Here is a 27,968-nt window from a genome sequence, read left to right on the forward strand (position 1 = left end):
GTCAGGTTTTCTGAACAAAACTGCTTTGTTTGTAACCTAGATGGTAGATACTACAAATAGTAGCACAGAACAAAATGGTAAACCTCTTATTAAGTGTGCCTTCTAGCTAAACATGTACCTCCTGATCGTGCTAAAATCGAGGACGACTGAACAAGATGTGAAAAGGGAACTCATTTCCTTTTTTTGATTTAGAACAAACAAATGCCATACAATCAAAGGAGGGTGCATCTAGGCAAGACAAAGCCTGCAATAGATGGGCTCAAAGAGAGTATTACTCATCTGAGGCCCAGAAAGAGAATTTCTTTGGAGAAAGATACTGTAATACTGTGATGCTTTTCTCCCCCATCTGAAGTGGAAGGAGGGAGAAGGGAGCTAGTTCTTCCTCACCTCAAGCCTAAGTGAAAGGGCTTTCATACACAAAACCGTGCAGACATCAACAGCCCTCAGAGGACTTCATATTTGCTTTGGGTGCTTGGGGATACCTAACTTAAGCCTGCAAAAATCATCAGGGGAGCAGTGAATGGCTGACATGGCGGCACAGAAGGCTCTGTCACATGTGGATTGAACTTTGACCTACAGAGAGACAAGACATACACTGGATGCAGAAGCTGGGTTGGGCAAGAACATGGAGAGAAGAGGCAGTCATATGGAACAGAAAGAGGCACTATCCTCATCAAAGGAGCTACAGGTAGATGCTCACAGTGAGGAAAAATCTTTTTGGAACCGTTACAGCACCCCACAAAGAACCAGTGCTCTTTCCCACAGAGAGAGACCCGCCAACTCCACAGAGCACCAGTGCCAGTTCCTAGGGACAGCCAAGTATGACTTCTCGGGCCCTTAGCACTTTCTTGTCACCCTAGCTCTAGCCCTGGGGGAGCCAGAAAGCCCAGCTGAAAAAAGAAACAATGCAAGACAGTGAAATAGAGAAGGAGCACCTATGTCCCTCCTTCCCTCCTAGGATTCCAGCCTGAAGGAAGCCCAAGTTGGGGGAAGGAAATCTTTAACTTTAAATGAGTTCAGAGCCTTGATGAGGCCCTATAGCTGGGCATTTTAATTACTGAAATGAGATTTTTTTTTTTTTGTCACTAAGAGTGACTGGAGGACTTTTGAATCATCTAATAGTGTCCGGGAAACTAGTGAGATTTCATATAAGGGCAGGAGAAGAAGTAGCCCATGAAAAGGATTTCAAGAGACCCCCCTTTTTGGGCTTTATGTTTGCATCCTGTTGAGTACTCCTTGGATGTAATAGTTGCATTTTATTTTATTTTATTACTGTGGTAAAAAAAAGAAAAAAAAATATAACATAAAACGCATCATTTTAATTCATTTTTAAGTATACTGTTCAGTGGTACTTACATTCATATTGTTGTGTAACCACCACCCATCCACAAAACCTTTTCATCTTTCCAAACTGAAGCTCTATTTCCATTAAATAATATGTAGTAGTTGCATTTTAAAGAGGAAATAAAAGAACTCAGCATAAGGCCTGGCTCTTGGCCTTGGGATTTACTACATGCTTTTGTTGCTATTTTACTTTCATTTTTTCCATTTCTGATGCTCTTATTTGTGTGTGTGTAGATCTGAGTTTCAGACCACATCATAGTCCTTCTGCTTATGAATTTCCTTTAACATTTCTCGTAAAGTAGGTCTGCTGGTAATGAATTCCCACATTTTTTGTTGCTCTACAAAACTCTTTATTTCTCTTTAACTTTTAAGGAATATTTTTGCTGAGAATTCTGGGTTGACAGCTTTTTTCTTCTTTCACCACTTGAAAGATGTCTCTCCATTGTCTTATTGCTTGCCTGGTCACTGATGAGAAGTCTTCCGTCATTCTTATCTGAGTTCCTCTGTTGGTAATGTGTCTTTTTTCTCTGGCTGGCTGCCTTCAAGATTTTCTCTTTGTTTTTGGTCTTTAGCAGTTTGAATATGATATACCTTGGGGCGTGTGTTGGTATTTATACTGCTAGGCATTCTTTGAGCCTGAGCTTCTGGGATATGTGGGTTGCGGGGGATCTGTGGCTAATTCTGAAAATTCTTGGCCATTATTTGTTTTATCTTGTTCTCTTTTCTTCCCCCTCCTCGGATTCCAATTACATGAATATTTCACCATTTACTATTACCCTACAGAGCTTAGATGCTCTGCTCTATTTTTTTCTTACATTTTTATCTCTTTGTTTTCATTTCGAGTAATTTCTATTGATTTATCTTCATACTCTGATTCTTCCCTCAACTGTGTCTAGTCTACTGACAAACCCATCAAAGGCATTTTACATCTCTCTGTGTTTTCCATTTCCCCATTTTTTCACGTGGCTTTCACTCTTATAGTTCCCATCTCCCCAGTGAAATTACCTATGATTCTGCATGCATGATTTTGGATTCCTAACAGAGGTAAAAACTAACTTCATAATTTTAGATACCTTCTTCCTTCCGAGCCACTAATGTATTAATTGAAGCCACTTAAGTTCTAATGTCTGTGTCACATTGGATTCTGATTCTGATGACTGCTTTGTCCCTTCAGACTGTGCTTTTTTGAAGCCCTTCATTGGTCTCCTAAGTTTCTGTTGAAAGCCATACATGTTGTATAGGGCAGTAGACTCTGAGGTAAATATGTTCTGTGCTTGCAGATGAGAATGCCTTTCCCTCTGTTAGGTCTTTAGTGTGAAGGTTTGTGTTCACCTAGTCAGGAGTTGGTATGGATATGAAGTTTGCGCTCTGCTTGGCTATGAGTCTCCTCACTTGACTTTGGGTGTTCCCTATGCATGGCTCTTCCAGTTGTATCCCACTCTTATTTTTACTCAATCCTTGCTAGTGTGGTGGTTGGAGAATTGGGGAGGGAAGACGGACTCTGATGTTTTGATTAAGACTTGGTTTCAGGTAGGCACCGAGAACAGGAGTCTTGGTGGTGTAGCCTCCTCCAGAAGTAATGTTAGGTAGCACATATTCCTGTGCCTTCCCCAGGGGGAGAGCTGTTTGTTTTCTCTTTGCCAGGTACAGTGGGTCTCCCCTAGGGACCTCAGGATGCATTGTGGTTGTCCTTCCTCCTGGAGATTAAGGCTTCTGTTTCTTAGGAATGAGAGGGAGAGGGGTCTGAGATTCAGTTTCAGAGGTGGGTGCCATTCCCCTGCCCCACCGGGGGATCCACCAGAAGGGCTGCAGTTTTGTGCCCTTCTTCCCACAGATGAAGGTCTCCAAGCAGTCAGAGAGATAGAGGAGTTGGGTCTGGATGGGGGCTGAGCAGTGACTGCTATTCCCCTCCCCTAGCCAGCACCACAAGAGAGGCTTCTCGGTATGCTCCCTGTCTTTCCTATGAGTGCCTGGTGGAGGAAAAGACTGCAGCAGACAGCAACCTTCCCTGTGTTTGTGCCACTCTCCTGTGAACCCACATTCAACTTTAGCAATTCATTACAGGTTTCTAGATCAATCTTCTTGCTGGTGTATATGGCCTTGGGTGGTGCCCCATATGAACAAATGCTCAGGTCCCATTTCTTCCTGAAGGTGTCTGGCTCTCATCACATTTCAGGTTAATTGTTTGCCCTATGATGTCAGTTCTTTCATGGGTTAAATAGTTTCTCTAGCTTTTTTCTTGTTTTGAGTGAAGCAGTGCTTCCTCCAGCTCTCTATCTTTTTTCTGTAGCTCTGAGCTGAAGCATCACTGCTTTTCATAGCACTTTACCATGTTGTGTGCAATCCTTAATCTTCTTGGAGCTACACAACCAACCTGGGTCAAGCACATGTTATTGCTGCCACAGGCAGACAAGACAATCGGCTAGAAAACTTACTATTTACTATGCTGAATATGGATGGCCAGTTCTTCATCATCAAGTACTGATAGGTATCATTAGAAACTCCTACTTCACTCAAGAGTAGATTCTTATCAGAGGTAATACTAAGTTTATAATTTTAGATGCTTCTGAGTTCCCATGAAGCCATGAATTTTCTATATGTAAAATTCTAGCTCTTATTCATTTCTGGACCCTAGAATTCTCTGGCTTTCTTAATAGTACGAACTCAAGGCACTGAATACAATTTAACAAGTAATATGTCCCATACTTGAAAGTATATAAGATGCCTTTAAATATTGAATAAGTCCATTTTTTCATGAAGATAGATTTTCAATAAACCATTCAAAAGCACTTATTGAGATGATTGCTGGGTGCTATGAAATCAAACGGAAATGTTTGATTGAAATTAAAATTGAAATTAAGTCTGTACATCACTGAAAAATATTGAAAAGAAATAATCCTTCATACATGGTATAAAAATGCCAACCCACTTTCCTTCTCATGTCTCCTTTATGGGTCTATATAAAAGCCGAGGATTTTCTGAACCCACCCCTTTGAAGACTTCCACCATTTTAATTCATTGTCCTTTCAAGTCCCAGTAGATTTCTGAGTTTTACATTGCTCTCCTTGGTTGCATAAGTATATGTGGAAAGGACTGATATTTAAGTAGGAGGGTTCTGTGTCATTTGCGAGCTATTCCAAGCAGTGTACCAATTGTATTTCAGTGTGAAAATACTGCTACAAGTTAGAAGTTATGCATGATTTTTAATCCTTTGTGAGCTCTCAAAAGGAATCTTCAGGAACATAGTAGATTAGAACACATATTATAAACATTACTTTGCCTGGGTAATCTGATTTATAATGAGGCATACTTAGTAAAACCATACATGTATAAGAGCAGCTTATAGGCACAAGCTGACATAGTTTTATAATCAACCAAAATGGCAAAGAAATTTAAATAAGCACTTGAACCATGCTTAACAAGACAAAAAGCTACCAACCACCTATCAAACTAGTGTTCCACCAGAGGGCGCAGTCTGCATTTATTCCCTTTGCAGCCACTTAGTATATGCCCCTGAACGGTTGCATATAAAACTATTTTTGTAAAGTGATTTATAATGTCCCACTGGCTTTTGACTTTATTCCAAGCTTTACTGTTTGTCAATCAAACTCAGTGATTTCCAACATTTTTGTTTTCCTATTAATGCTGAGTTTTAAAGAAACTGTAAACAGACTTTAGGGGAGTCTGAGGCTAATCCTAGGTCCATCTTTTCCTATAGCCAGGAATCCTTTAGAAAGCAATTGTTTCTTAGCAGTAAAGATAACCACACAAGTATTCTACAGCTAGATAGTCTAGATGGAAATTTCTTTAAGTAAACCTCGTCTCTAATGAATTTGAAAATACTCGATTATCCTAACAAGGAAACCAGCAGCTAACAGTCATCAGTTCCAAAATAAACTGTTTATTTCAATCACAGATTTACAAAATTGGTTTACCTCCAGAATTGCATTTGATGAACGAAAATATTTTGTTAGACGCTGACTCACTAAGATGTGTGTATTCACAAATTTACCCAGCAAGAGATGTTACAACCATATCAAATAGTGAGTGAGAACAATAGCTTTTTTTTTTTCCTGGGCAAAATGTACACTGTCTTGAAACCTACATTAGCGCAGTGTTACCCGGCCAGTTGGTGGTGGAGCTGTTGTTGAACGCAGGAGTATCTGATGCAAAAGCTCAAGCTCCGGGACAACTCACACCCGGGCTTCTGTCCCTTGGAGTTCTTGGTATCTCTGGACTCCCCATCTTTACCCACCCCTCTCCTGGGGGAGGAGGACAGCACTGAGTGTTGCTTGCTCTTACGAGGGGCAAGACGGCAGGAGGTGTCAGTAACGTATAGCTCCATACAAGGCAGCGTATAACACAGGCTGATGTGAAAGACCCATATTCTCAGTAACAGACACACTACTCAGTGACTAGCTTCCCCATGAATACACACTCCAGCTCACTCCGTAAGGAACTATCAGTGGTATTTCCATGCTCACTGCACCTCCCTCATGCCACTCGGCACGTACCAATCCTCAGTCTAACTGCTGCCAGACGCCTTGCAGCTTCTCGCCACTGGGGCAACAACTGCAGCTGTCATGCATCCCTTTGTTTCCTCGAAGCTGTAAGAAAGAGGTGGTACAATGCAAGAGTTCTGATGTACCCTCACAAGAAGAACTGGCTCAGTCTTACATTTTGAAAATATTCAGAGTTTTGAAAAAATTGCACGTATGTGTTTATGAGCTTGGGCTCCAGAGACCTGAGTTTGAACCCTAACCCTGTCTCTTAATTTCTCTCTACGTCTCCGTTGCCTCTTCTGTAAAATGGGGATGACATCATATAGGGTTACTGCAAGGATTAAAAGAGGTAATAGATGTGAAGGGCACAGTTAGCCATCAATATATGTGAAGCAATGCCATTATGATACTTTCCTGTGCTTTAAGTTGCGTAGTTTGCTCTAGTCTAAGGAGCCAATTCAAAACACTGCGCCTTAAAGACAGGGAGGCTATGAGGCAATATTGATTTGATTAGCTTGTCCTCATTTTCAGTGATAAAAGTCCAACACACATCCTGCAAGCTTTCCCAGTGCTCCTAAGATGTTGGGGGCGGGGAGAGGGAAGGGGATGGGAATGCATTTTTAAAATGTTCAAATCAAAATTACTGCTCATCTGATTTCCTAAACATTTGTTCTAATTCACCAAATATTTTGCTCACTGCCTCATCTTTCCTTCCTCCATTTGCATGTGCTTCGCTTTTGATGTGGCACACACTTTAAAAATACATTATTAAGCAGACAAGCACGTCACCCCCGGAGCTAGCACTCTGTCCCCTGCTTATTCTTAACCAATCTCCTTTTGTGTTCTTTTGTGCTGAAGTGATTAATCATTTCAACTATTCAAGGGTTGCTGACGATCTTTCTAGATGATGCCAGCTACCATGACCCCTCCTCCCCCACCATCCACACCGTTTTAAACATGTTAGGAATCTGCTTTGGAGTCTTTATTCATGTCACAGTGGGCTCCTCATTTCACACAACAATAACTAGTGAACCTCCAAAAGAACTCCGTGTTCATTTCTCATCTTTTTCCAGAGTCTGGGGTTGGATGTGTGTGGAGAGGTTGGTGAGAGACGTCGGCGGAAAAAAACAAGGAAACAGGAAGTTAAGAAGTCAGAATGATAAACGCTTATTTTGCAGATTAGAGGAGACATTTTTCTCTCACTGGTTGGAGAGAACCTGTTGCACCTCATTGTTTGCGCAATATCATCTTTTTCATCGCATGTGGCTGGATTTTCTCAAACCCCCCCTTTGCGTCTTTCTAGTTATTTGCAATGGAATTTTCAAATGGCTTTTGTAGTTCAAGTTGAGTCTCAGATTCATCAGGGTCTCAATCTGTAATTTGGTTAGAAAGAAGCAGCTGGGGTAGGTTTTCAGGGATTGGTCATTTTTTAGAAGCCACTACTAATATTTTTAGCTAACTTTAAAGGTTCTATTTTGAAAAGCCTATTCTTCACTCCCCACCCCACCCCTTGCTATACACCATTAAACTGAATTCAAAAATCTGTTTTAAAAATTGGCCCAAAATACTGTTAGGTCACAAGTTATTGCCAAGGAAGGGAAGACTAAAATGATTCATAAAGGAAATATGCAGATATAAGTATTTCAATAATGTTAAATGAATTAATATAGAATCCCAGGGTAATTTAAAAAGAAATATGTACTTTACATACAGAATTAATCTATATTTGAGACTATTAAAAAGATATTTACAAGTATATGAGGACAGAGTTTTAAATTATTACATAATACATCAATTATAAGCATGCTGATCTTAAGATTTTTAATCACATTTCAGAGGCCTAATCAATGTTCATAGATAAATACTTTGTTTAAAAAAATAACATAAAATCTTTAATATTTTTAGTTCCACAGAACTAGAGGTCTAATTATTTAGAATTACAATGCAAAAATAAGGCACTAAAATAAAAACATTATACTGAAGAATCTGTAATAATAAGCAGGTCACAACTTCTGTGATGTCCTAAGAAATTCAGGACAGAGAGAAAGATACCCATTTGCACAAATAGGCACATCTTTTTAGTGGGAGGAGAGACAGAGGGAAGGTACATTAAAGAAAATAAATCCCCTACTGTTAGCGTATGACAATTGTTCTCAAAGCTAGTAACTGGAGAGACAGGCAGTGGTGCACCTTTCCTGGTTTATCATCAGAAACTGAAATTGTTTAGGAAAGCAGTATTTGGTAGACGGCTGGTCTCCGGAGAGTGGAGGTGTGAGCCGTGGTACCGAACATAGTATTTCTCCAGAACTGTTGAGGTCTAAGTGGGGTCAGGAATGGAGCTATGTGCAAACGGGATGACACGCCATGTGCAAAACCTAGTTAGTGTGGGGGACTAAAGAATGCTGACAGTAGGGTACCTATTCGGAAATTATGGGCTGTGTGGATAGCTTTCAAAATCAGAACAAAATAAGATGCCTGTAAGTATGGGAGCATGTTCTAAAAGTTATGCAAAATGTCTGAGTTCCAACCCCTACATTTAAAAAATACTTACACTGCATTGCATCCAACCAACATAAAAACAAAGGAATTGCACACCTACAAATCACATTTCTCAGAACTATAGGACAACATATAAATGAAATGGAAAGGGGAATGGAGGTTTCTAAGTTTTTTCAGGTTATGCTGATCTAAATAATTATGAATTATTTATTCATAATTCAGGACTACAGAAAATGTAGATTAATATCTAGATAGATGGTCTAATTTTTCAAGGCCCTTATCTCTTTAATCTGCAAATTATCATCTTCTATTTAAGAAATTATCTTCAACTTTCCTATGTGGATACAAATTTGTAGCAAATTCATAATTTCACACCCCTCAGTTTGAAAAGGTAACAGAAAACACTGTGTGTGGTTTTCATGATAATAAATACAATTTTTAAATGTATGTCTTGAGCTGATCGCTTTTGGGTGGATGTGTTTTAATTGTTCTAAGAACTGCTTTCCACAGAGCATAACAGCAGCGGAAAGAGCTTTGACTTCCAGCCCTTTTGATGCTATGAGCAGCAAAATGGTAATTAACCAAATGATCCCTGTAAATTTATTATCTTGATTTCTTCAACTTGTACATTACACTCATTATCTATCAAAATGAAAAACTCTCTCTCCTGAAAGATAATCAGAACACAAGCAGCAGATAGACAGGTCTGAGCTCTCCTGACGTGTGAAACACCGGCAAGAGCCCATGGATTCCTTTTCACTTCCAACCCTCAGGAGTCAGGGGGTGAATTTTCTCTCTCTCTTGCATTTGTCCTAATTGTAGGATGTGTCCTAATGCTCCCAGGTCACACAACAGTTTTGGCTGTCCTTGGAGAGCTTATGTACTAGGGGGAGAGCACCTCAACATTTTTTGTTGCCGTACTGGAAGGACAATAAGGTAGAGAGCAAGAACAGACATTGAGCAAAAGGTCAAAGTCATTCATTCATTATTCTCCATCCATTTATTTAGTATTTATTAAACATTCATTATATGACAGTCATTTTGATAGTCCCTGGGGATAGATGGTAACAGCCTAATGTGGGCAACGAAAGACCATTATGACTCAATATAGTAAGTGAAGTGGTAAGAATAAAGGGTATCTTTCCTGGGGAATACAGAATAGGAGCATCTAACTCAGACTTGGGAATCAGGAAGGCTTCCTGCAGGGAGTGATCTCTCAAGAAAGGTTTGGAGACAGCAGAATTTGGGGTGAGGGGTAGACAGAGCATCTTCTGTTGGGTACAGAAGAGCATGAGGTAAGCCCAGAGGCAGAAGTGGAGTATAGAGGGGGGCAGTGGGGAAAGATAAGGCTGGAACGCAATGCAGGGCTAGGACTTGTGTGGCTCTCCCAGACCACATCCAAGAATCTGACTCTGTCCTAAACCCAAGGGGAGCCACTGAAATTTTTTAAAGTACACATGCTTCAGAAAGCTGATACCACCTACACTGGGGGAGCTGGCTAGAGGCAGTCAGTAGGCAGGTGGCCGGGGAGGAGGTCTCTGGAATAATCTAGGTGGGAAAGATGTTGGACTGAACAAGGAGGGTAGCACGGAGATGGAAAGAAGCAGACCTATTTAAGTGAGATCCAGAAGACAGACTGACAGACTTGTGTGGAACCGAATGTGACGAGTGTGAGCAGGAGAGCCCAATGGCTTGAGCAGCTAGGTAAGTGAGGATAATCCATGCTGGAGGCAGAGCCAGCAGGGGTGTGAGATGGCATTAGGGTAGAGGTGTCCATGACACATATAAGTGGAGCAATTGGGGCCCTGGGTGGCTCAGTCGGTTATGCGTCTGACTTTGGCTCAGGTCATGATCTCAGGGTCTTGGGTTGGAGCCCCGTGTCAGGCGTTCTGCTCAGCAGGGAGGGCTGCTTCTCCCTCTTCCTCTGCCCTTCCCCCTGCTAGTGCTCTCTCTCTTCTCTCTCTCTCTCAAATAAATAAAGTCTTTTTAAAAAAGTGGAGCCATTCGGGGCAGCTGGATAGATGAGCATGAAACTCAGGAAACAGCTGGGCTCGAGATAACATACTTGCCCCCCACCCCATCACGGCACAAATGCCCCCAGAAGCTGGAGAAACGGTAGCCTCTAGAAGAAGAGAGAGCTGGGACAGAAGTCCGAGGAATCCCGGCACATCAGGGGTAGTTACAGGAAGAAAGGTGCATGGAGGAGCTCAAGAAGAAATGACCACCCAATGGGAATAAATCCAGGATGGTGTGGTGAGAGAGGCTAAGGCTCGAGCATTTTGAGGTGGACAGTGCGGGCATCACATGGAATGCCCACCAGGGGATCATGCTGGGAACGGTCTCTGTGCTTAGCAAGAAGCCAGCGTGGAGTGGTGACACTGGTAAAAGTGGTTTCAGGGGAGCATGGGAGGGGGAACCGGAGAGCAGTGGGTTGATGGGAAAGTGGAGGTGAAGGCCCACGGGGACTCTGGCGGCGGGAGTCAACTGAGGAAGGGGAAAGAGCAGCACTGAAGAGTGCTGCTGCACCAAGAAGTGCAGCACTGAAGACGCTCTCTTCCAAAGATGGAAAGCATGTGTACACATTTACCCTGAGGACACGACACTATGAGAGATCTAGGCTGGAGGAGACCTGAGAGAGAGGGCACTCAGCAGCTCCTGAGCTGGCTGCAGTCATGCGTGGGACTCCAACACACAGGCAGGGGGATTAGCCGGAAGTCAGGAAAGAGGGAAGGAGGGGTGCCTGAGATTCAGGTAAGTTTCCAGGTCTGTCAGCAGGTCGGAACATAAGAGGTCTGGCAAGACAGAATCTAGGCCTGTTTGGTTCACTGCTGTGCCCCCAGTGCCTAGGACAGAGCCTGGCACATTGGCCAAGGAAGCCAGCAGGCCAAGGTGCGCATGCTAATAGCATCTATCTCCTCAGCATCTGGGACAGTGAAGCTCCTGCTCAGGCAGGAAGGGGGTCCAGGTGTCAGAGGTGTGGAGCAAGGGGGATGGCTTGGCTAAGCCAGTTCAACCCCGTTCTTGGGGATGAAAACGTCTTTCTCTGTATAAATCACAGAAATATATACCATACACAGATGTACAGTATATTTGCGGTGTTAGAATTTCATGGGGCAGCAATTAGGGAGAGTGTCTAAAGGCCCCCTAGAAGGGGGTAATGGGAAACAGCACAGGCCAGCTGCCGAGATGATCCTGCCCTGAAACTGGGATTCAACATAAACAAGAGGCCACAACTGGCGGGACACAGAGAAGGGTCCATGATCCAGGCCTCAGAGCTGGCTGCTAGAGAAAAGGTTTCACTGCTCCATCCTGGAAGTCCTGGAGGGACTGAGGGGTGGGGTAGACTCTGAAGGTGGACAAGAGACCAAGCACAAGGGTGCCTTGCTAATGGGGTGGAGTGGAGGCCATTCACAGAGGACTCATCTCAGAGGAAGGTAACGCTCACACATGGCCGTTCCAGCTACAGGCTGAAACTGGCAAGCTTTCTGGGGGGGAGGGGGGGAAGATGGCCGTTCCCTTAGAGAATTTGAGTGGGCAGAAACAGTGTGTTAAGAGGGCTTCAGTGATTTGTTCTCAAGGACCTATTTGCAAGGACCAGCTGCCTGAGAGAATTTCTAGGTTAGAGAGAGAAGCAAAAAAAGGTAGGGTAGAGATGAAGAAGGTCACAGGGCCCTTTTTGCTAGAAATTTTCTGATACAAAGGTTACACACCTGTATACAAACATTCACAGTCTAAAAATACTTCGGCAAACAAGGAGGATCTTATTTGTCTGCACATGTTAAGTACTAATATCACTTCAGCAAATATTCTAATGTTTTCGTGCTTCTTAATTAGCACTCCAAAATATTCTTTATTAAATGCCTTAACATAATCATTCCATAAATAATTACCAGTTTTGATCTTTGGCGTGGTTTTCAAAGTCCAATGAGCACATATGCTTATATTATACTTAAGTATAGAAATAGGAAAGAGAAAATAAAATTGCATTCGTTCTGTTAGGTTAATTTAGCAAAGGACTTGAAGCAAGTCGAGTGGCCAGCAATATTAGCATTGAAGAGCTGCACTTAAGAGAACCCAAGATTAAAAATAAGTATGTTCTTTGGGAATTTATGCATTTGAAAGTATTATCAGATATTATACTCTCATGTGTATTGGTATTTTCTAGAAGTAAAATAAAAACCACACTGCAATCGTAAACTTCATTCATAGATAAAGATAAGAATCTGCATGCTTTGTTCTAGATGATTCAAGCTTAAGCACTTATTTTTCTGAAAATGAGGCCTCACTGAAATACAAAGAAGCAGAAATCCGTGAGGATGCTGTGAAAACCTGAGAGGCATGCATGGGTGACAAGTATAGTCCAATGGACCACATATGCACCATCAGGCAGCGACTGTCTCTGCTTCTGTCCCACCCTCCTCCACTCTTGTGTTGCTAGGGGAGGACTCTGCAAGGCACCTTTCACAGGAGCACCAGCATCGAAAGGAATGCATCTCTATTTGCTTTCTTCCCCACATTCTCTCTCTTACTCATTCTATAAGCATCTATCCCTTCTGCGTGTCTGGCAGGTGTTTTAAAGTGTGGCATAAATCTACTACTTTCTGAGTTACATTCAATCTCTTCTTTGTTTTGTTGATGCCCCTTGAAAGGCAAGAGCAACAGAAAACTTACAAAATCACGTATTTTTAATCCCTCGGTCCTTTAATGTAATGCTAAGCTTCACCAAGTATCCTCATGAGAAACTGTGAAACTGGGTCTTTGACCTTGCCTGAAGCTCAGCACTGCATGCATCCTGGCTGGCTGACACACCTCCTGTGCATATCTCCAAGTCTTTACTAGCCTGGCTACGGTAGGAGGCACATAGCACCAGGAGCTTCCATGACATCCGGTGGCATTTAGGTTTTGTGAACAGGCCATTTGTGTATCTCCTCTTTTCTTTCAGTCAGCACCTTCAGAGTAAAATAGTGACCAACACCCATGAAAAGATATCAGCTGAGGTATCAGAATTCACTCTTGACTGTTAGGGCAGAAAGTACATTCCCATGGACCTTTAGCTACATGGGCTGCTAACATTCCTTTGGTCTTCTATCCCCATGGTTCTGTAAATGCTTTTGTAATTTCTAATGGTATGCATCAGAATGAGACAGGCAAACAAAGAAAGGCAAAGCCATTCGTGCGGAGCCTGGAGCTTCCAGACCTCTGGGGTTCCTTTGGCTATCACCCCCAAAGTCTCTGGGCTCAGAACAGATTCTGAATTTGAGGGGTCTCTTGCCCCACTGCTGTTAGAAATTGAACACTTCTGGAGGGATCACAAAGTCGACAGACTGTAGCCAAATGGCCCTGGAATGTAGGAGCAGGCCATTGGATACCCCTCACAGGCACGAGGATGCCCTTGGCAAGCAGAGATGGAGTCATTTAAATAGGGCTTTTGGTTTCAGCCAAAAGGACTAGCATAATAACATCTCTTAAAAATGCATCTATGGTTGTAAAATAAGATATACACGTATTTCTGTTTCTATCCATTCAGATGACCAAATGCAGAAAGAGAAATGAAAACAAAACACTACCAGACAATAGTTCATCTTGGGCAAGACCCGTAGGTTTTGTCTGGCGAATTTCTCTAGGCCTACATTAGGTTTACCCGTGCTCTGATTTTATTTCACTGCACCAAGTAATGGGATGTATTAATGGAGCTCCTCTGCAGCTCTACCTGGATTGATTTTGCCATTTGTGGGCTTCATTTTGTCACTAATAAAATCTTTACTGTTTGAAACAAATGATATAATTGATAAAGGAAAGAGCATGAGCTCAAAAAAGCCTGTCTGGTCTGAAGCAGGAGAGATTTGACTGAGGTCCATCTCTATAAATGACCCGAACAGGTCACTTAAAACAAGTTGTCTCTCTGTTCTCTATAGGCTGGCCAACATATTTTCATTTGGGTTAAGGAGCACGTAGACATTTAAGCACAAGGTTTGTCTTGGCCCACCATGAGGGTCGGAACATGTGAGGGGACCATAATAATGTGCACTTCATATGATGGTGCTTTAAAAGCTCTCCTTACTCACAGATCTCCCAGAATCCAAACTGAAAGTCTTGTCCAGCAGGCTCCTTATCTAGGAGTATCTAGAAAAGGAGTTCCTTTATTTGCTGGAAGTCTGTTCAATTGTAGTGTCAGGAAACTGATTTGAGCCCCCAGAATTTAAACAAGTACCAGTTACCCCCTTCCTATCAACAGAAATGCAACTCTATGTAAATATTCACTATAAATATCACATAGGAAATTGGAATTAAATTAGTGACTAAAGGTAAAAACCAAGAAAATAATCTGCTCAGATGTTACCCTGAAATTGTCTCTAACGTCATCCTTTAAGTCCAAACCAGAATCTCCAACACTGGTCTCTTATTAGGAAGACTCACTATGCTATGAGCAGTGCCCCTCAACACCTGCCATCTAAACCTGTCTTGCATAAAATTTGTGCATCCTAGATTCTAGCCCTGCACAACCCCATTAGGTTGTAAACGGATTTTATTTGCTGAACAAATGTTAATGCCATTCTACGTTAATGGATAATACTACGAAAAGCACCTAAGTATTACAGCACTGGAACCTTTAAGAATGAAATATAGTATAACTTACAAAACTGTCTGTTACAAACATATGTCAGCCATGAGGGCTCCTAGCTCTTATCACCCATCTTCATAGAACTCGGTTATAATTTCTCCCTTGGTTAAGTGAATTTTGCAATAATACACAGATTTATTAGGTCCCAGGATTAGAATTCTCTGAGTAAGAGTAAAAAATAATTACACTTTAGAATATAATGTAATATTCAAATGACTTGAAAACAGTCACCTCAGCAAAAATAAGAGAGGGGGAGAGGAAAAAGAAGTTTAAAGATGAGGTTGATAACATTGGCCATAAAACCTCTGTGAGTTCAAGTGCACAAATGCATGATCTGGCACTTCTGAATCATAAACATGAGGAAATGGGAAACCTCCCTTTCACAGCAAAATGCCTGAGTGGTTTCATTATTGAGCCAGGGGGATTTCTTCATTTAATAAGAAAGCTCAGTAGAGAAGATAGAGAGGGTGCTGGTGCCAGACGGTGCTCGTTAAAATCCCAGCTCTACCACTTTCTAGTTGTGTGACCTTGGGCAAGCTGTGTTTAGATTTCTTTGTCTGTAAAATGGGGATGTTAACAGTCCCTGCCTCATGGGGCATCTGTGATGGCTAAAGGAGCTAATACATGCAAGAAACTGAGAACAGTACCTCATCCGTATTAAGTGTCCCATAAATTCCATAAAATGTGTTCCATCATTTGGTACTTGTTCTTATCTACAGGGTCGTTTACAAATGGAGAGGCCCTGGATGGAAACCGTGGCCTCTCCTCACAAAAGGTCTCTCGACTCCCCGACTTCATGTTCTCAGTCTTCTCTTGTCTGGATGCTGCTCCTTTTACTGCACAGAAACAGCACTCAATAAAGTCACTGATGAGCTTTTTGTTGTCCAGTCCATGGAGTGGTTTTCAATCCTCGTCTCTCTTGGAGTCTCAGAAGTCCTGTGCACTGTTGAGCTTGAAACTCTCTTTCCCTGGGTTCTGGGACCTCCCATGGCCACCATTATCCCTCAACTTCCCAAGTCACACCCTCTCCCTTTCATTTGCTAGTGGATCCTACTCGCCTTGGCCCTTAAATGTTGGAATTTTGGCTCTCATTGCTTCTCTTGTCTCTCTCCAGGCAAGTTTACCCATTTCTATGGTTTTATTACCAACATGCTAATTAGTCCAAAACATTGGCCTGCTGCTTAGACCACTGTTCTGAGCACCAGACCAATGTATACTCCTCTATAGTCTCCATGTTTCCTGGACTGTCTCAAAGGTACTTCAAACTCAACATGTCAAAAAATTAATGTATGATTTCATCCCTCCCCCCACAAACTCGCATTTCCCTCGATGTTCCCATGCTTGTGAGTGCCCCACCAAGCATCCCTCATCTGGGCAGCTGCAACAGCCTCTCACTCCTCTCTTCTTCCCCCTCCTCCCCTCAATCCATTCTGCATAGCAGTCAGAGTAGAGTATCTAAATGGCCAATCTGATCACATCATTCTGGCTTATATTCTTTCACTGCCCCCCTTAAGCTTATCTTGGACAGAGCTGAGAAGGCACAGCCCTACTTGGCTTGTCCTGCCTGGCTTTTGCCACTACTCTCTAGCTACTCTGGCCTCATTGTCCTTTCTGGGTCCCTAATTAGCCAAACCCTTCCTGTTCCTCTGCATGCAGCCTCAATATTCTTCTTCTTAGGTCAGTTTCCTATTCATCCTCCAACTATTAGTCCAAATATTGCTTCCTCAGGGAAGCTGTTCTTGACCTAAAATGAGGTCATGTGCCCTATGGTGGGCTCTCATGGAACCCTGAGTACTTATCACAATTAACATTAGACATTTATTTACAAGATTAAAAATAAAACCTAGTATCTATATCCTCCAGCACATGGTTAGTTTCAAGAGCGTCATATCTGCTTGGCCCACTATTATTTTCCCAGTACCTCCCACGTGGAAAGGGCATGCTAACACTTGTTAAGTGAATATCTCAATTTTCATTATTTTAAGGCACTTTCATGACCTGCTTATTCTCCACAATAAGAGAGAGTGATCACTTTTATGTGATGGCTCCATATAACGAGTACCTTGGTGACCTTGACCACATCAGGTTTACCTGAGCTGATCACAAGGGGGAGAGAAAGTGATAAGGAAAACTAGGGCCCACAAAGACTATCCACGGGAAGGAACCCAGGGCTAAAAAGGCCAGTAAGTAATGTCTATGATTTAGAGCAAATGGAATCTGTGAGCTATCACAATGATATTCTTCGTTCTCCCTTAGAGGATTCCTTCACTCAATCACTCATTCATTTATTCATTCTACAAAGTCGTGATTCTCAGTTCCAGACGTCAGGGCCACAGTATGGGAGGAAGACCAACATGTGGCAGATAGACAATACATACCATTGGCTGTAATGGAGAAGGAGTCCCATGCTTGTGTTTGGAGAGGACGTGCTTAGGACAAGAGAGGGAGACAACCCTGGAGAATGACTGGTGTGTGCGAGGCAGGGGACAACCAGGAAAACATTCTGGGCAAAACTGGGAACACGGACATGATCCTCTAGGAGCTCCCTCAGTACCGACTACTACTACTAACACATCAGGCTGATAGGTGAGGGCAGAGAAAAGGCCCACCTGGACACCACCATCACCTCTGTTTCCTCTGAGTCTATACCATTTTCCATTCTGGACCACACCTCACGGGCTCTGGGAAGACCAGAACTTGGAGAGGGCTCAGCTGTCTTCTGATGAAATCATCATCTCTGTTGCCCTGAACCTTGCATGTGTTTCCAAATCAATTATCTGCTTGGTCCAGCCTTTCCCGTTTGTTCCGTGCCTGATTCAAAGTGGGCCATGGTAGCGGCAGCACCGTGGAATATTAGGGTCAGTATTGGGAAGTAGAAATGGGACCAGGGGGCATAAGGCTTTCATCAGCTCTCTTGAGAAAAAAATAATGCTTTAAACTCTTGACTGCAGCATTCAGTTTTATTTTAGGTGAATTTTATATCACCTCCACTATATCCTTTTGCTGTGTGAATTGCTTAAGCCCTTATTCAAACTTCAGGCTCGGTTTGGAGTACAGAAAAGAAAGGTCAAATGACAGGTTTTTACCATATCCTCAGAAAAGAGAAGAAAGGATAAGAACGGGTAGGATTTTATAAATTGGGAAACCAAAGAGGGATTGCTATGTTCTGGTATTACCATTTTGCTGACATAAACACCGTAACTAATCAAAGGAAGAAGGCTTAAACACTGAATATTTGGATTCCAAACATGAAAGTATGTCAAAAGAGAAACAGGAAAAGTATATTAGCACTTTACACTATTTGTTGTTTAATCTGAAACAAAGCCTCAGGTTAGAGATAATACAGATACAAAATACAGTATGTGTTTTATTTAACATATATTAAATGCCAGAAATGAAGCTACCCATTTTGACAACTGTTTTCTATATAAATCTCTGCCAGAAAAACAAAAATCATTATGAACTCAACAGATCAAATTTCAATTTCTTATTTTGGTCAACTTGAGAGTTAAAGATTTATTTATGAAATAATGCTTTCCAGGAAGCAAAAAAACAAAACAAAAAAACCCTGCCTCTGAAAACAATTTGATGATTAATGCAAATTTTAAAACCAAATAATTATATTACTGTCATTCACTGGCAATTCAAGAAAAAGTGTGTAGGATGTCCAAAAGTTAGAAACATATTAAAATAAAGGTTTTTTTCTTTATAGGGAATTGCCATCCCATCTGGTCTAATTTGTCTTGGTGTTTTGCCCAGCATAATATCAGCTCTCTGAGAATGTAAATTATTAGGTTACTCCCCTGAAAAAATATGAGTGAAGAAAAAATATGGGTTGAAGACGACATCCTGATTATAAGTTTGAATACTCAGGAAAACATTAATATGGCAGAAGAGCCCAACCTTAGTAAATCTGGGTGTGAAACTGGTTCATGGAGGGTAGCTACTAGAGATGATGAGGAGGAAAAAGACAGTCTTACAGGGAGTAAGAGGCAACACAATAAGATGCAAAACAATATGGAAATAAATTTCCAGACACTGAGCATTACCTCTTTGTCAGAGTGCTTCTGATTCCAATTGAGTTTAGGAGAAAAATAACAAGGCAACCCTTGCCTGACTGGAAAGTATAGACTATTAAAGGATGCTTCTAAATAGAAGGGTGATATATGGGGGCATCTAAATGTGTGCACAACCATATTTTTCATCTCAACTCTGTTCTTCTGTCTCCCAGTTCTCTGACTTTAATACAGTGTCACCTCAGCCCATACAAAGGCATCAGGTTGATAGGTAACTCCTAGATTTTGAAAAGAAGCCATGTTTTTGTAAAGTGGCATTTAGGCAACTTCCATGATTGCCCTCAGAAAAGGTAAGCATCAAACAGTTAACAGACAACAGGCTCCTTTGACAATGTAGCCATGTGCCTCCTTCTATTTGGAATCTACGTCCAACCAGTTGGTAAGATTTGTAAAAACAAAATGTCCTTACCCGAATTATTTCTTCAACACAGCTGTTTGTGTCTCCAGATCTACTCTCCTGAAAGCAAAGGAAAAAAGAATTAAGTCTGATAGCATAGATTTATGGTTACAAAGAAAAGGGGACACATAAGCTTCTAAACCTGAGTTTGGACTGGGGATGCCTGACGTGGGACTTAGTGATGAGCTCCTTTCCTTAATGGGGTAGCCTGAGTCACAGCTATGACTGCTCCCTTCCCCCTGCGGCACAGCAGACAGGCCAGCCAGGAGCACGGCACAACCTATGGTTCAGCTCTGGGCCCTCCAAATGTGCCCCTGCAAAGCAGCGCAGGCGCCTAGGAGGACAGCGGCCAACTGGCAGGTGTGAGCTCTCTGTTCCCCCTGGGCTCCATCACCATGTGGAAATGTGGCCTCCGCTGCCAAAGTGGAACCAGTTCACCCACCAAACACGTGCAATGGCTTGGCCGAGTACAATGGTTGCAAAGGCTTAAGTAAAAGTCTGTCCCCACTTTTTAAGTAAAAGTCTGGTAGTTCCACCATCCTCAAAGCCCAGATTTACTGGTTTGATGAGCCGAAAACTGAAAGACCAAAAGGAGAAACATCCTCTCAACAGCCGCACAGCATGCTGGGTGTCACACTCCAGAGCCACTTGTTCTGTGACCCACACTGCCCTGTGCTGTGGAGATGTTAAGGGCTCTGAGGAATGGTGGCTTCAGGTCGCAGTCGACACTGGGGAGCACTTTCAGTTCCAGAGATTCTGTGTGGTTACTGCTGGTTCCACAGCTCGGAGCGCGGGAAGTGGTATGGTGGGGACATGAAAGCAGCGTGTCTGCTGGTAGATGTGCCCGCTGTGGTCTGAGGGAGATACATCCCCTGGCCTTTTACTTCAGTGACATTGGCCACAACTCAGCATGACATTCAAGCATGAGACTGTATTCACAATCTTCTCCAAGCCCATTCTCCCGTCCTCTTCACAGTTCTCTCTCCACCAGGAAAGCAAATCTGTCCCTTTCCGTGTTTCCTGGTTAATTCCAAGTCACCCCACAGACCACAGGGACAATCATGGCTTCCTCAGAGCAGCTGTCCCTAAGCCTGGAGTACTCATCCTCAGCAGCATTTACTACTTCTTCAAGGTACTCACCACATTCAGTACTCAGCTCTTTAATGCTATCTCCTCCCTCTAGAATATATGCTCCACAAATTTAGGGGCTCTGTGTCTTTCAGCTGTGCCCCACACAGTCCTGAGTGTGTGCAGCAAATGTTTGCTAGTGGACTCCTTATGAAGAAATGAGCGAACCTCCTTCCTATAGTCTCAGGAATGTGAGGACTACCACAATCAGCTTCAGGACTTTGAAATATTGCAAAGGCTCTACCGAAGAAGACACCTTTGCACCCTCCCCACCCTCTTTCCTGGTGGAAGAGCATTCTGTTTGAATAGTCTACTCTTCACACTGGGTAAAGGGCCAGGGTGTATGAAGGTATGTGAAATCTGAAAAGGTCCCACACATGATTGAGAAAATTTGTCCAAGTCCCCTAACTGAGGCCCAGAAAGTTTACATGACTCACTCTGCGCCACATAACAGCAGTGCCTGGACCAGAACACAGGACTCCTGACCCTCAGTCATGCACATTTTCACTTCCAGAAGCTTCCCCCAATCCCAAAACTGTGCTTTAAATATATTTAATCCCTTTGCAAACCTGAGCTCATTTGTCAAAGTTATTTCATTACCCGGGTTTCTACAAGGTTTATATGGTTTAGGAACTTCTCATGTGTGTGGTAAAATACACATAATATGAAATTTGCCATTTTAACCATTTTAAAGTGCATAATTTACTGGCACTGACTATGGTCACAATGCCACCAGTATCTAGTTCTAGAAGTTTTTCATCACCCTGAATGAAGTTCCCATGCCCCTTGAACAGGAACTTCCCATTCTTCTCTCTCCCGAGCCCCTAGTAACCACTAATCTACTTTCCATCTCTATGGATCTTTCTATTCTGCACATTCCATGTAAATGGAATCATCAATATGTGGCCTTTTATGTCTGGCTAGCTGGTTTCGCTTAGGATAATGTTCAAGGTTCCTCCATGTTATAGCATGTATCATATTTCATTCCTTTTTATGACCAAATAATATTCCACTGTGTGGATATACCACATTTTTTTAATCCATTCATTAGTTGATGGACATTTTGATATTTACACTTTGGCTGTCATGATAGTACTTCTATAAACATCCATATACAAGTTTTTGTTTGAATGCCTGCTTTCAGTTCTCTGGGGTATGTAATTAGGAGTTGAATTAGTGGGTCATATGGCAATTCTATGCTTAGCTTTGTTGAGGAATTGCCAAACTGTTTTCCAGTCTGGCTGTACTGTTTTACATTCCATCAGCAAGGTTCTAATCTCTCCATATCCTCACAGACACTTGTTATTTTTGGTTTTGCATTGTTTTGTTTTTGATAGTAGCCATCCTACTGGTGTAAAAATGGTATCTCATTATGGTTTTGATATGCATTTTCCTAATGACTTTTGATGTTGAGCATCTTTACATGTGTATGTTGGTCATTTGCATATATTCTTTGGAAAAATGTCCTTTGCCCACTTTTTAATTGGGTTTTTTGTCTTTTTTATTATTTGTTGTAAGAATTCTTCATATATTATGAGCCCTAGACCATTATCAAATAAATGATTTGCACATATTTTCTTGCATTCTGTGGGCTGTATATTCACTTTCTTGGTAGTTCATGGATGTACAAAATTTTTAATTTTGAAGAAGTCCACTTTATTTTTTTCTTTGTTCCTTTGCTTTTGGTGTCATATCTAAGAAACCACTGCTAAATCCAAGGTTCTGAGAGATGTGCTCATGTTCTCTTTTACTACTTTACAGCTTTTTAGTTTTTCTATTTAGGTCTTTAAACCATTAGTTTGAGAATTTTTAGGTAAAGTGTATTTCCTTATTATCTGGTAAGTTTTAGTTAAAATAGGAACACTATCTTTGTATAAATTATTCCATGCTGGTCTCATCACTAAAGATTAAACAAAATGTTTAAGGCACAGCCACTGTTGCTCAAGGTGCCTGAATACAATATACATGTCTATCCTTATATATCAAGAAAAATAGTGTTAAACAGTATGACAGGATTAGGAGACCCAAATGCTTTTACTAATATTTCATTACCCTTTCCTACATCCATCCTCCCCAAAAGTTCCAGTTTGGTGACACACATGTCATAATCCCTTCCTCCCATTCCCCCCCTCCCCCCCCCACGCCTTATCTCAGGACTGCTCTAGAAACTTCAGCATTCCTTTTTTTTTTTTTTTTTTTAAAGAGAGCAAGAAGGGTGGAGGTCGGGGTAGAGGGAAAGGGAGAAAGAGAATCTTAAGCAGGCTCTGTGTCCAGTGTGGAGCATGACATAGTCTTGACCTCACGACCCTGAGATCATGACCTGAGCTGAAATCAAGAATCAGATGCTTAACCAAGTGAGCCATCCAGGTGCCCCGGGAAACTTCAGTATTCTAACACTCTAATCAAATTGGATCAGAGAGCTCTTTTTGGAACTTGCCCCAAACTTACTTCCTTTCCAGGGCAGCCTGAGGCAATCGTCACAAAGGCTGTACGGTAAAGTCTCCGTCAGGTTCAGGCCAGGGCTCAATGGTGTTTAGAACCATCTCCTTTGGAGTTGAGTGGTGGGGATGAGTGGTCTCAATTGGAAAACGTGTCTTCAAACTCACAACCACTTCTCTTACCCTACTTCCAAGTCCCAATTCTTCCCTTCTGTATAACATACTGGCAGAGTAAATACTAAGTTCTCATGTACTTTCTATTTTCCATCTTTAAAATAGTCGATCAAGAAAAACTTCACTTCATGTTCACCTGGTAGACTCACTCAGATACACAACATACTAAAAAGATTCTTCAAATTAAACTTTGGGTTTGAATCCTTAAAGCTGTATTTCCCCTGAATACCATACTTTAATTTCATTTGAAGGGATTTATATAAATGACATATTGCTCTTATGAATATCTCTTCCTATCATCCTATAAATTTCCACTATCCTACTCTGAAAAAGGGAATCCATTGAGAGAGACATATGGTAATAGATACCTATTTAAATACTTCCCTTATCACTGTAGATGAAGTATGTAAGATTATTACATTGGATCATATCGATGACTGCTCCAACCATGAGTTTTGATAGTCTGGACAGACATCAGGTCATTCTCTACTGGGAGAGACCCTTATAAAGCCGAGAGAGTGCCAGACTTCTAATAACAGTCTCAGAAAGCCCTGGCCTTACATCACAGTATGGAGAGTCTTTGGGCCTTCTCTGGAACATTTTTACTCCTGGGCACACCTAAGGACCTAAGAAGGGTACCATGTTGAATCTGAATCTCCCAGGACCCCATTTGGATTGAAGTGGGTCCATGAGACACAGTATTATAGAAAGTTTGAATTGGAAGGAACCTAAGAGTTCATTTTAGGCCAACTCAGTGACTTTAACAGATGGAGAAACTGTGGCCCAGAGAAGTGAAAGACTTTTCCAAAATCAGTCTGGCAGCAAGAGGCAGTCAAGATAGAACCCACACCCATTTATTCAACACCAGTTCAGTGAATTTTCTGCTATATCATGCTATCTCTCTAAGGCCAACCCTTAGAACTGGCTCAACTTAAGGTTACTGTCATGGCTGAAGTACAGAAATAAAAGAATCTGGAGAGTATTTGGGTAAATTTCAATGCTGCAAATCATCCAACACTTAGTCACCCATGTGTCTTACTAACCTCCAACATCACATGCATAGACAAAAGGGGAAAGAGATAGGAGAGGAAGTAGAAGGGGTTAAACCCGCCATTCCTCCTGTGACATTAACAGATTAGAGATAAAGATTTGTGTTCCCTGAAAGTGGAAGACAGAATCCCACCTCTTCTTTTCCAAATACACAAAAGGGGGCAGGCAGGTAGGATTGAAGTGGGCAAGGGGTGAGGGCTGGGGGAGACTGGAGGGCCTTTCACCTTCTTGAGATCTTTCTCAAATCTGCTTTTAGCCACAGTTGTGTGCTTTGATTATATTTACATTTTTAAAACTTTCAGTGTTTATGAACAAGATTAAAACATGCATATAATTTACATCTCTAAATTTGTGTTTATATTTTTCACAATAAAGTTATTGCTTTCCCTGGAAAGGTACCCACTGAGAAGGAGGACTCACAATGCAAATTTTAATTACACTATTTTTTTTTGAGAGAGTTTGTAGCTGTTGTTTCATGCTGAGTTGTTGAGCTGTTGCTCTGTATTTACTCCGACTTTGATGAACCCACCCCATTTCCTATCATTACATTTTGAAATCTGTCATAACAGTCTCACCTCATTGAACCTCCAACTAAACTTCAATTAAAAGCTAGCAACCCTAGCTGATTCTCCTGCTCTGCAGCCTTGTCTATCACGTTCCTTTTTCACAGAACTGCTTTCCCCAAATCCTACCACTTAAAAATACACACCACACACTCTGCCAGGGAAATGTAAGGAGCTAAGCTGTGGGAAAGTAGAGCTGGAGAAATAGCCAGGAGCATCCTATCACTGAGAGCAGAAGTCCCTAATTACCATGCCAAGCACAGAGCCCTGGAAAAAGCAAGCAAGGCTTAAGGAGAAAAGGCTCCATCAAATCAGTGGGAAATGGCATTTCACTGCATAGATGAAGCTGTACACGTCCTATTTTCAAAAATAGTTTAACTCTTCATCAGACGCACTTACGGCGGAACTTTCATTCTAAAATAATGCTACTACAGTCACAATGCCTTTGTTTGTCTACAAGCACTCAAAAGGCCCTCAAGCATTTAGAAATTGTTTATCACATGCACACTCTTCAATACTTCTACAGAAGTATTTTTAAATAAGTCTTACTATTCTTGGTTTACAGAAAAACTGAGTTACGAAGACATTAGGTGTGCCATCAAAGCCACCAAAACAGTGGGTGAGGACGTAACTGTAATTCTACGGCAGCCCATCCACTGGCTGTATCCCCAGCCTCACCTGAGGCCAGTGTCACCTATGGACAGGGAGGCAGCCGGCCAGTTCTCTCTCTCAAATTCAGCCTGTCTTATACCCAACCTAACATCTCCCCTTTTGAGGCCTACGTTCTGTTTCCAACCACCCAAGCTGAAAACCTGTTTCACCCCTCCTCAGTCCCCTCTTAGCTCCTGAATCTGCTCAGCAAAACGGTGCACCTTTTTGCTCTGCCGCTCACATCCACCCCTTTTTCTCTGATTCTACTGTTACACTATCATTGAGACATTTATACACTGAGAGGAAAAATAAGCAAAAAGAATAATAAGAGAAGAAAGATGTACAAAGATAATATCATAAAAATGCAAACAAAATGATGACAGGTGGTGGCAATATTAATATCAACTAAAGGACAGTTCATAACAACAACAACAACAAAAATTGGAGTGCAGAATACAGAATGAGGAAAAAATAGTCCAGGCATTAATAGAGCATCAAAATAAGGTATGCTAGGAGAAAGGCAGAGACATAGAATTATTATGGTTGGAAATGTTTAATCTACCCACATTGTTCCTAATAGAAGGATGTCGCACCGTCCTCTGTATAAGGAGGTAGAAATTTTGAAAGATTAAATAAAATGAAGAAGGCTAAATTGTTAGATATTATGAACTTAGGCAGGAACCCTAGCTTTTCAAGCACACATGAGAGAGTTACCATGATGGCAGTCACTGCAGTAGTCATATACTGAGTTATAAGAGGGCTCAAAAAAATTCCAAAAAGTAGTTGTTTTGTAGCCCAGACTCTTTAACTACAAGTTATCAAAGTGATGGGGCTATAAATTAAACACTGTACAGACATAAAAATCTCCTAGAATTGTTGGAATAAAACAAATATCACACACTTATAAATAACTATAGTCCCAGAAAAGTAAAATTAAAATACCGCAAAAGAACAGTATGGGATACCCCAAAATATTCTTAGAGAAAAAATTCACACACTAAAAAATTTCATTATTCTTTAAAAGAAAGTTTAGGGCCTAGGCAATCAATTAAAAATTTAAAATCAAAAGAGATACAAAAGGGAGGAAATAACACATAGGGAAAACCAATGAAATATTTATAACTTGAAAAGTCAGTAGAGTTTAAAAAGCCAAAATATAATTTCTTAAAAACAAAACACACCACCCAAAACAATAGAAAGTCACTTAAAAATCTGTTCAGTAAAAAGAAAGCCCAAATAAACACAATTTGGTATAAGAAAGGGATAAAATATATGGAAGGAATTATAAGAGGATATTGATATTAATATTAAAAAAGAACACAATACTAAGAAATGAAAAATTTTGATGAAATTGGCAACTTTCTGAAAAACAGAACAAAAAAATGCACTTAAGAAATAAAGAGATTGTACCCATAACCCTGAGAGTGCAGATTACATTAAATTTAAAATTATCTTCAAATATGGCTTCAAGTCAGATAGTTTTAGAGTGAAGCATTTCAAACTTTCAAGGGACCTAATTCCATATATCTTCTCTTCCAGAGTAGACAGTAATGCAAAGCTATGAGTGATTTTATTAAATTAGTATAAAAACCTAACATAAGAGAATAATCAATATCTCTTATGAAGATAAATATAAAATCCTCAACAGATTATTAGTAAATATAATTCAATAAAATATCACAATAATTAGTGGGATTCATCCTAGGGAATGCAAAATGGTTTAATATTTAATATTAGGGTGCTTTTAAAGTACTGTATCACTAAGGAAAACATGTAAAACTGGGATCATCTCAGCTTATAGATGTTTGGTCATATACCTAGAAAAATCCAAAAGACTCTACTGTGAGGCTTTTTTTTTTTTAAAGATTTATATTTAGTTATTTAACAGAGATAAAGAGAGAGCGTAAGTAGGCAGAGAAGCAGGCAGAGGGAGAGGGAGAAGCAGGCTCCCCACCGAGCAGGGAGCCCGACGCAGGGCTCCATCCCAGGACCCCGGGATCATGACCTGAGCCGAAGGCAGATGCTTAACCGACTGAGCCACCCAGGCGCCCCTCTACTGTGAGTCTTATTAAAAAGGGAGATTAAAAAGTGCTGGATATAAACTAAAGCGTCAAAGGTCCATAGCTCTTCTGTGTAGCAGCAATAAAGCATTTAAAAATATGAAAAATATCCGATCCACAATATCAAGAAAAATAAGTGAGGAAAAACCTTCACAAGAAATGTTTAAGACCTATAAGAAAAATCTTCAGAATTCTATTGAAAACTACAAAAAACAAACAAAAAAACAAAAACCTGAAAGGGACTAAGCTAGACTTCTCAACTCTAATATATATTACAAAGCCAAATAAATATATCAAGAGAAACAAACCATAAACTGCATTAACTTAAAAAATAACTGAGATGAAAGTCACATTTCAGAAAATCAACCACATTAAGTAAGTATACAATTCAGTGGCATTTAGTACATTTAGTGCACAATGTTGTAACTCACAATCACCTCTAATTCCAAAACATCTCTCTCAAT

At 41.2% G+C, this 27,968-nt stretch overlaps 1 protein-coding gene across 3 annotated transcripts in view; it reads right to left on the reverse strand.

Moving 5' to 3' along the window:
• AFF3 (ALF transcription elongation factor 3) overlaps window positions 1–27,968 on the reverse strand; it is a 568,701-nt gene that overhangs the window by 259,599 nt on the left and 281,134 nt on the right. For all 3 annotated transcript variants that reach the window (XM_025869010.1, XM_073897854.1, XM_073897853.1), the window contains one exon: window positions 19,453–19,500. In XM_025869010.1, the coding sequence (XP_025724795.1) occupies window positions 19,453–19,500 (48 nt within the window). The remainder of the gene's footprint in view (window positions 1–19,452; window positions 19,501–27,968) is intronic.

The sequence above is a fragment of the Callorhinus ursinus genome, unplaced genomic scaffold (genome assembly GCF_003265705.2).
Source record: "Callorhinus ursinus isolate GAN/ISIS: 27379988/994484 unplaced genomic scaffold, GSC_fseal_2.0 scaffold10, whole genome shotgun sequence".
Taxonomy (NCBI): domain Eukaryota; kingdom Metazoa; phylum Chordata; class Mammalia; order Carnivora; family Otariidae; genus Callorhinus; species Callorhinus ursinus.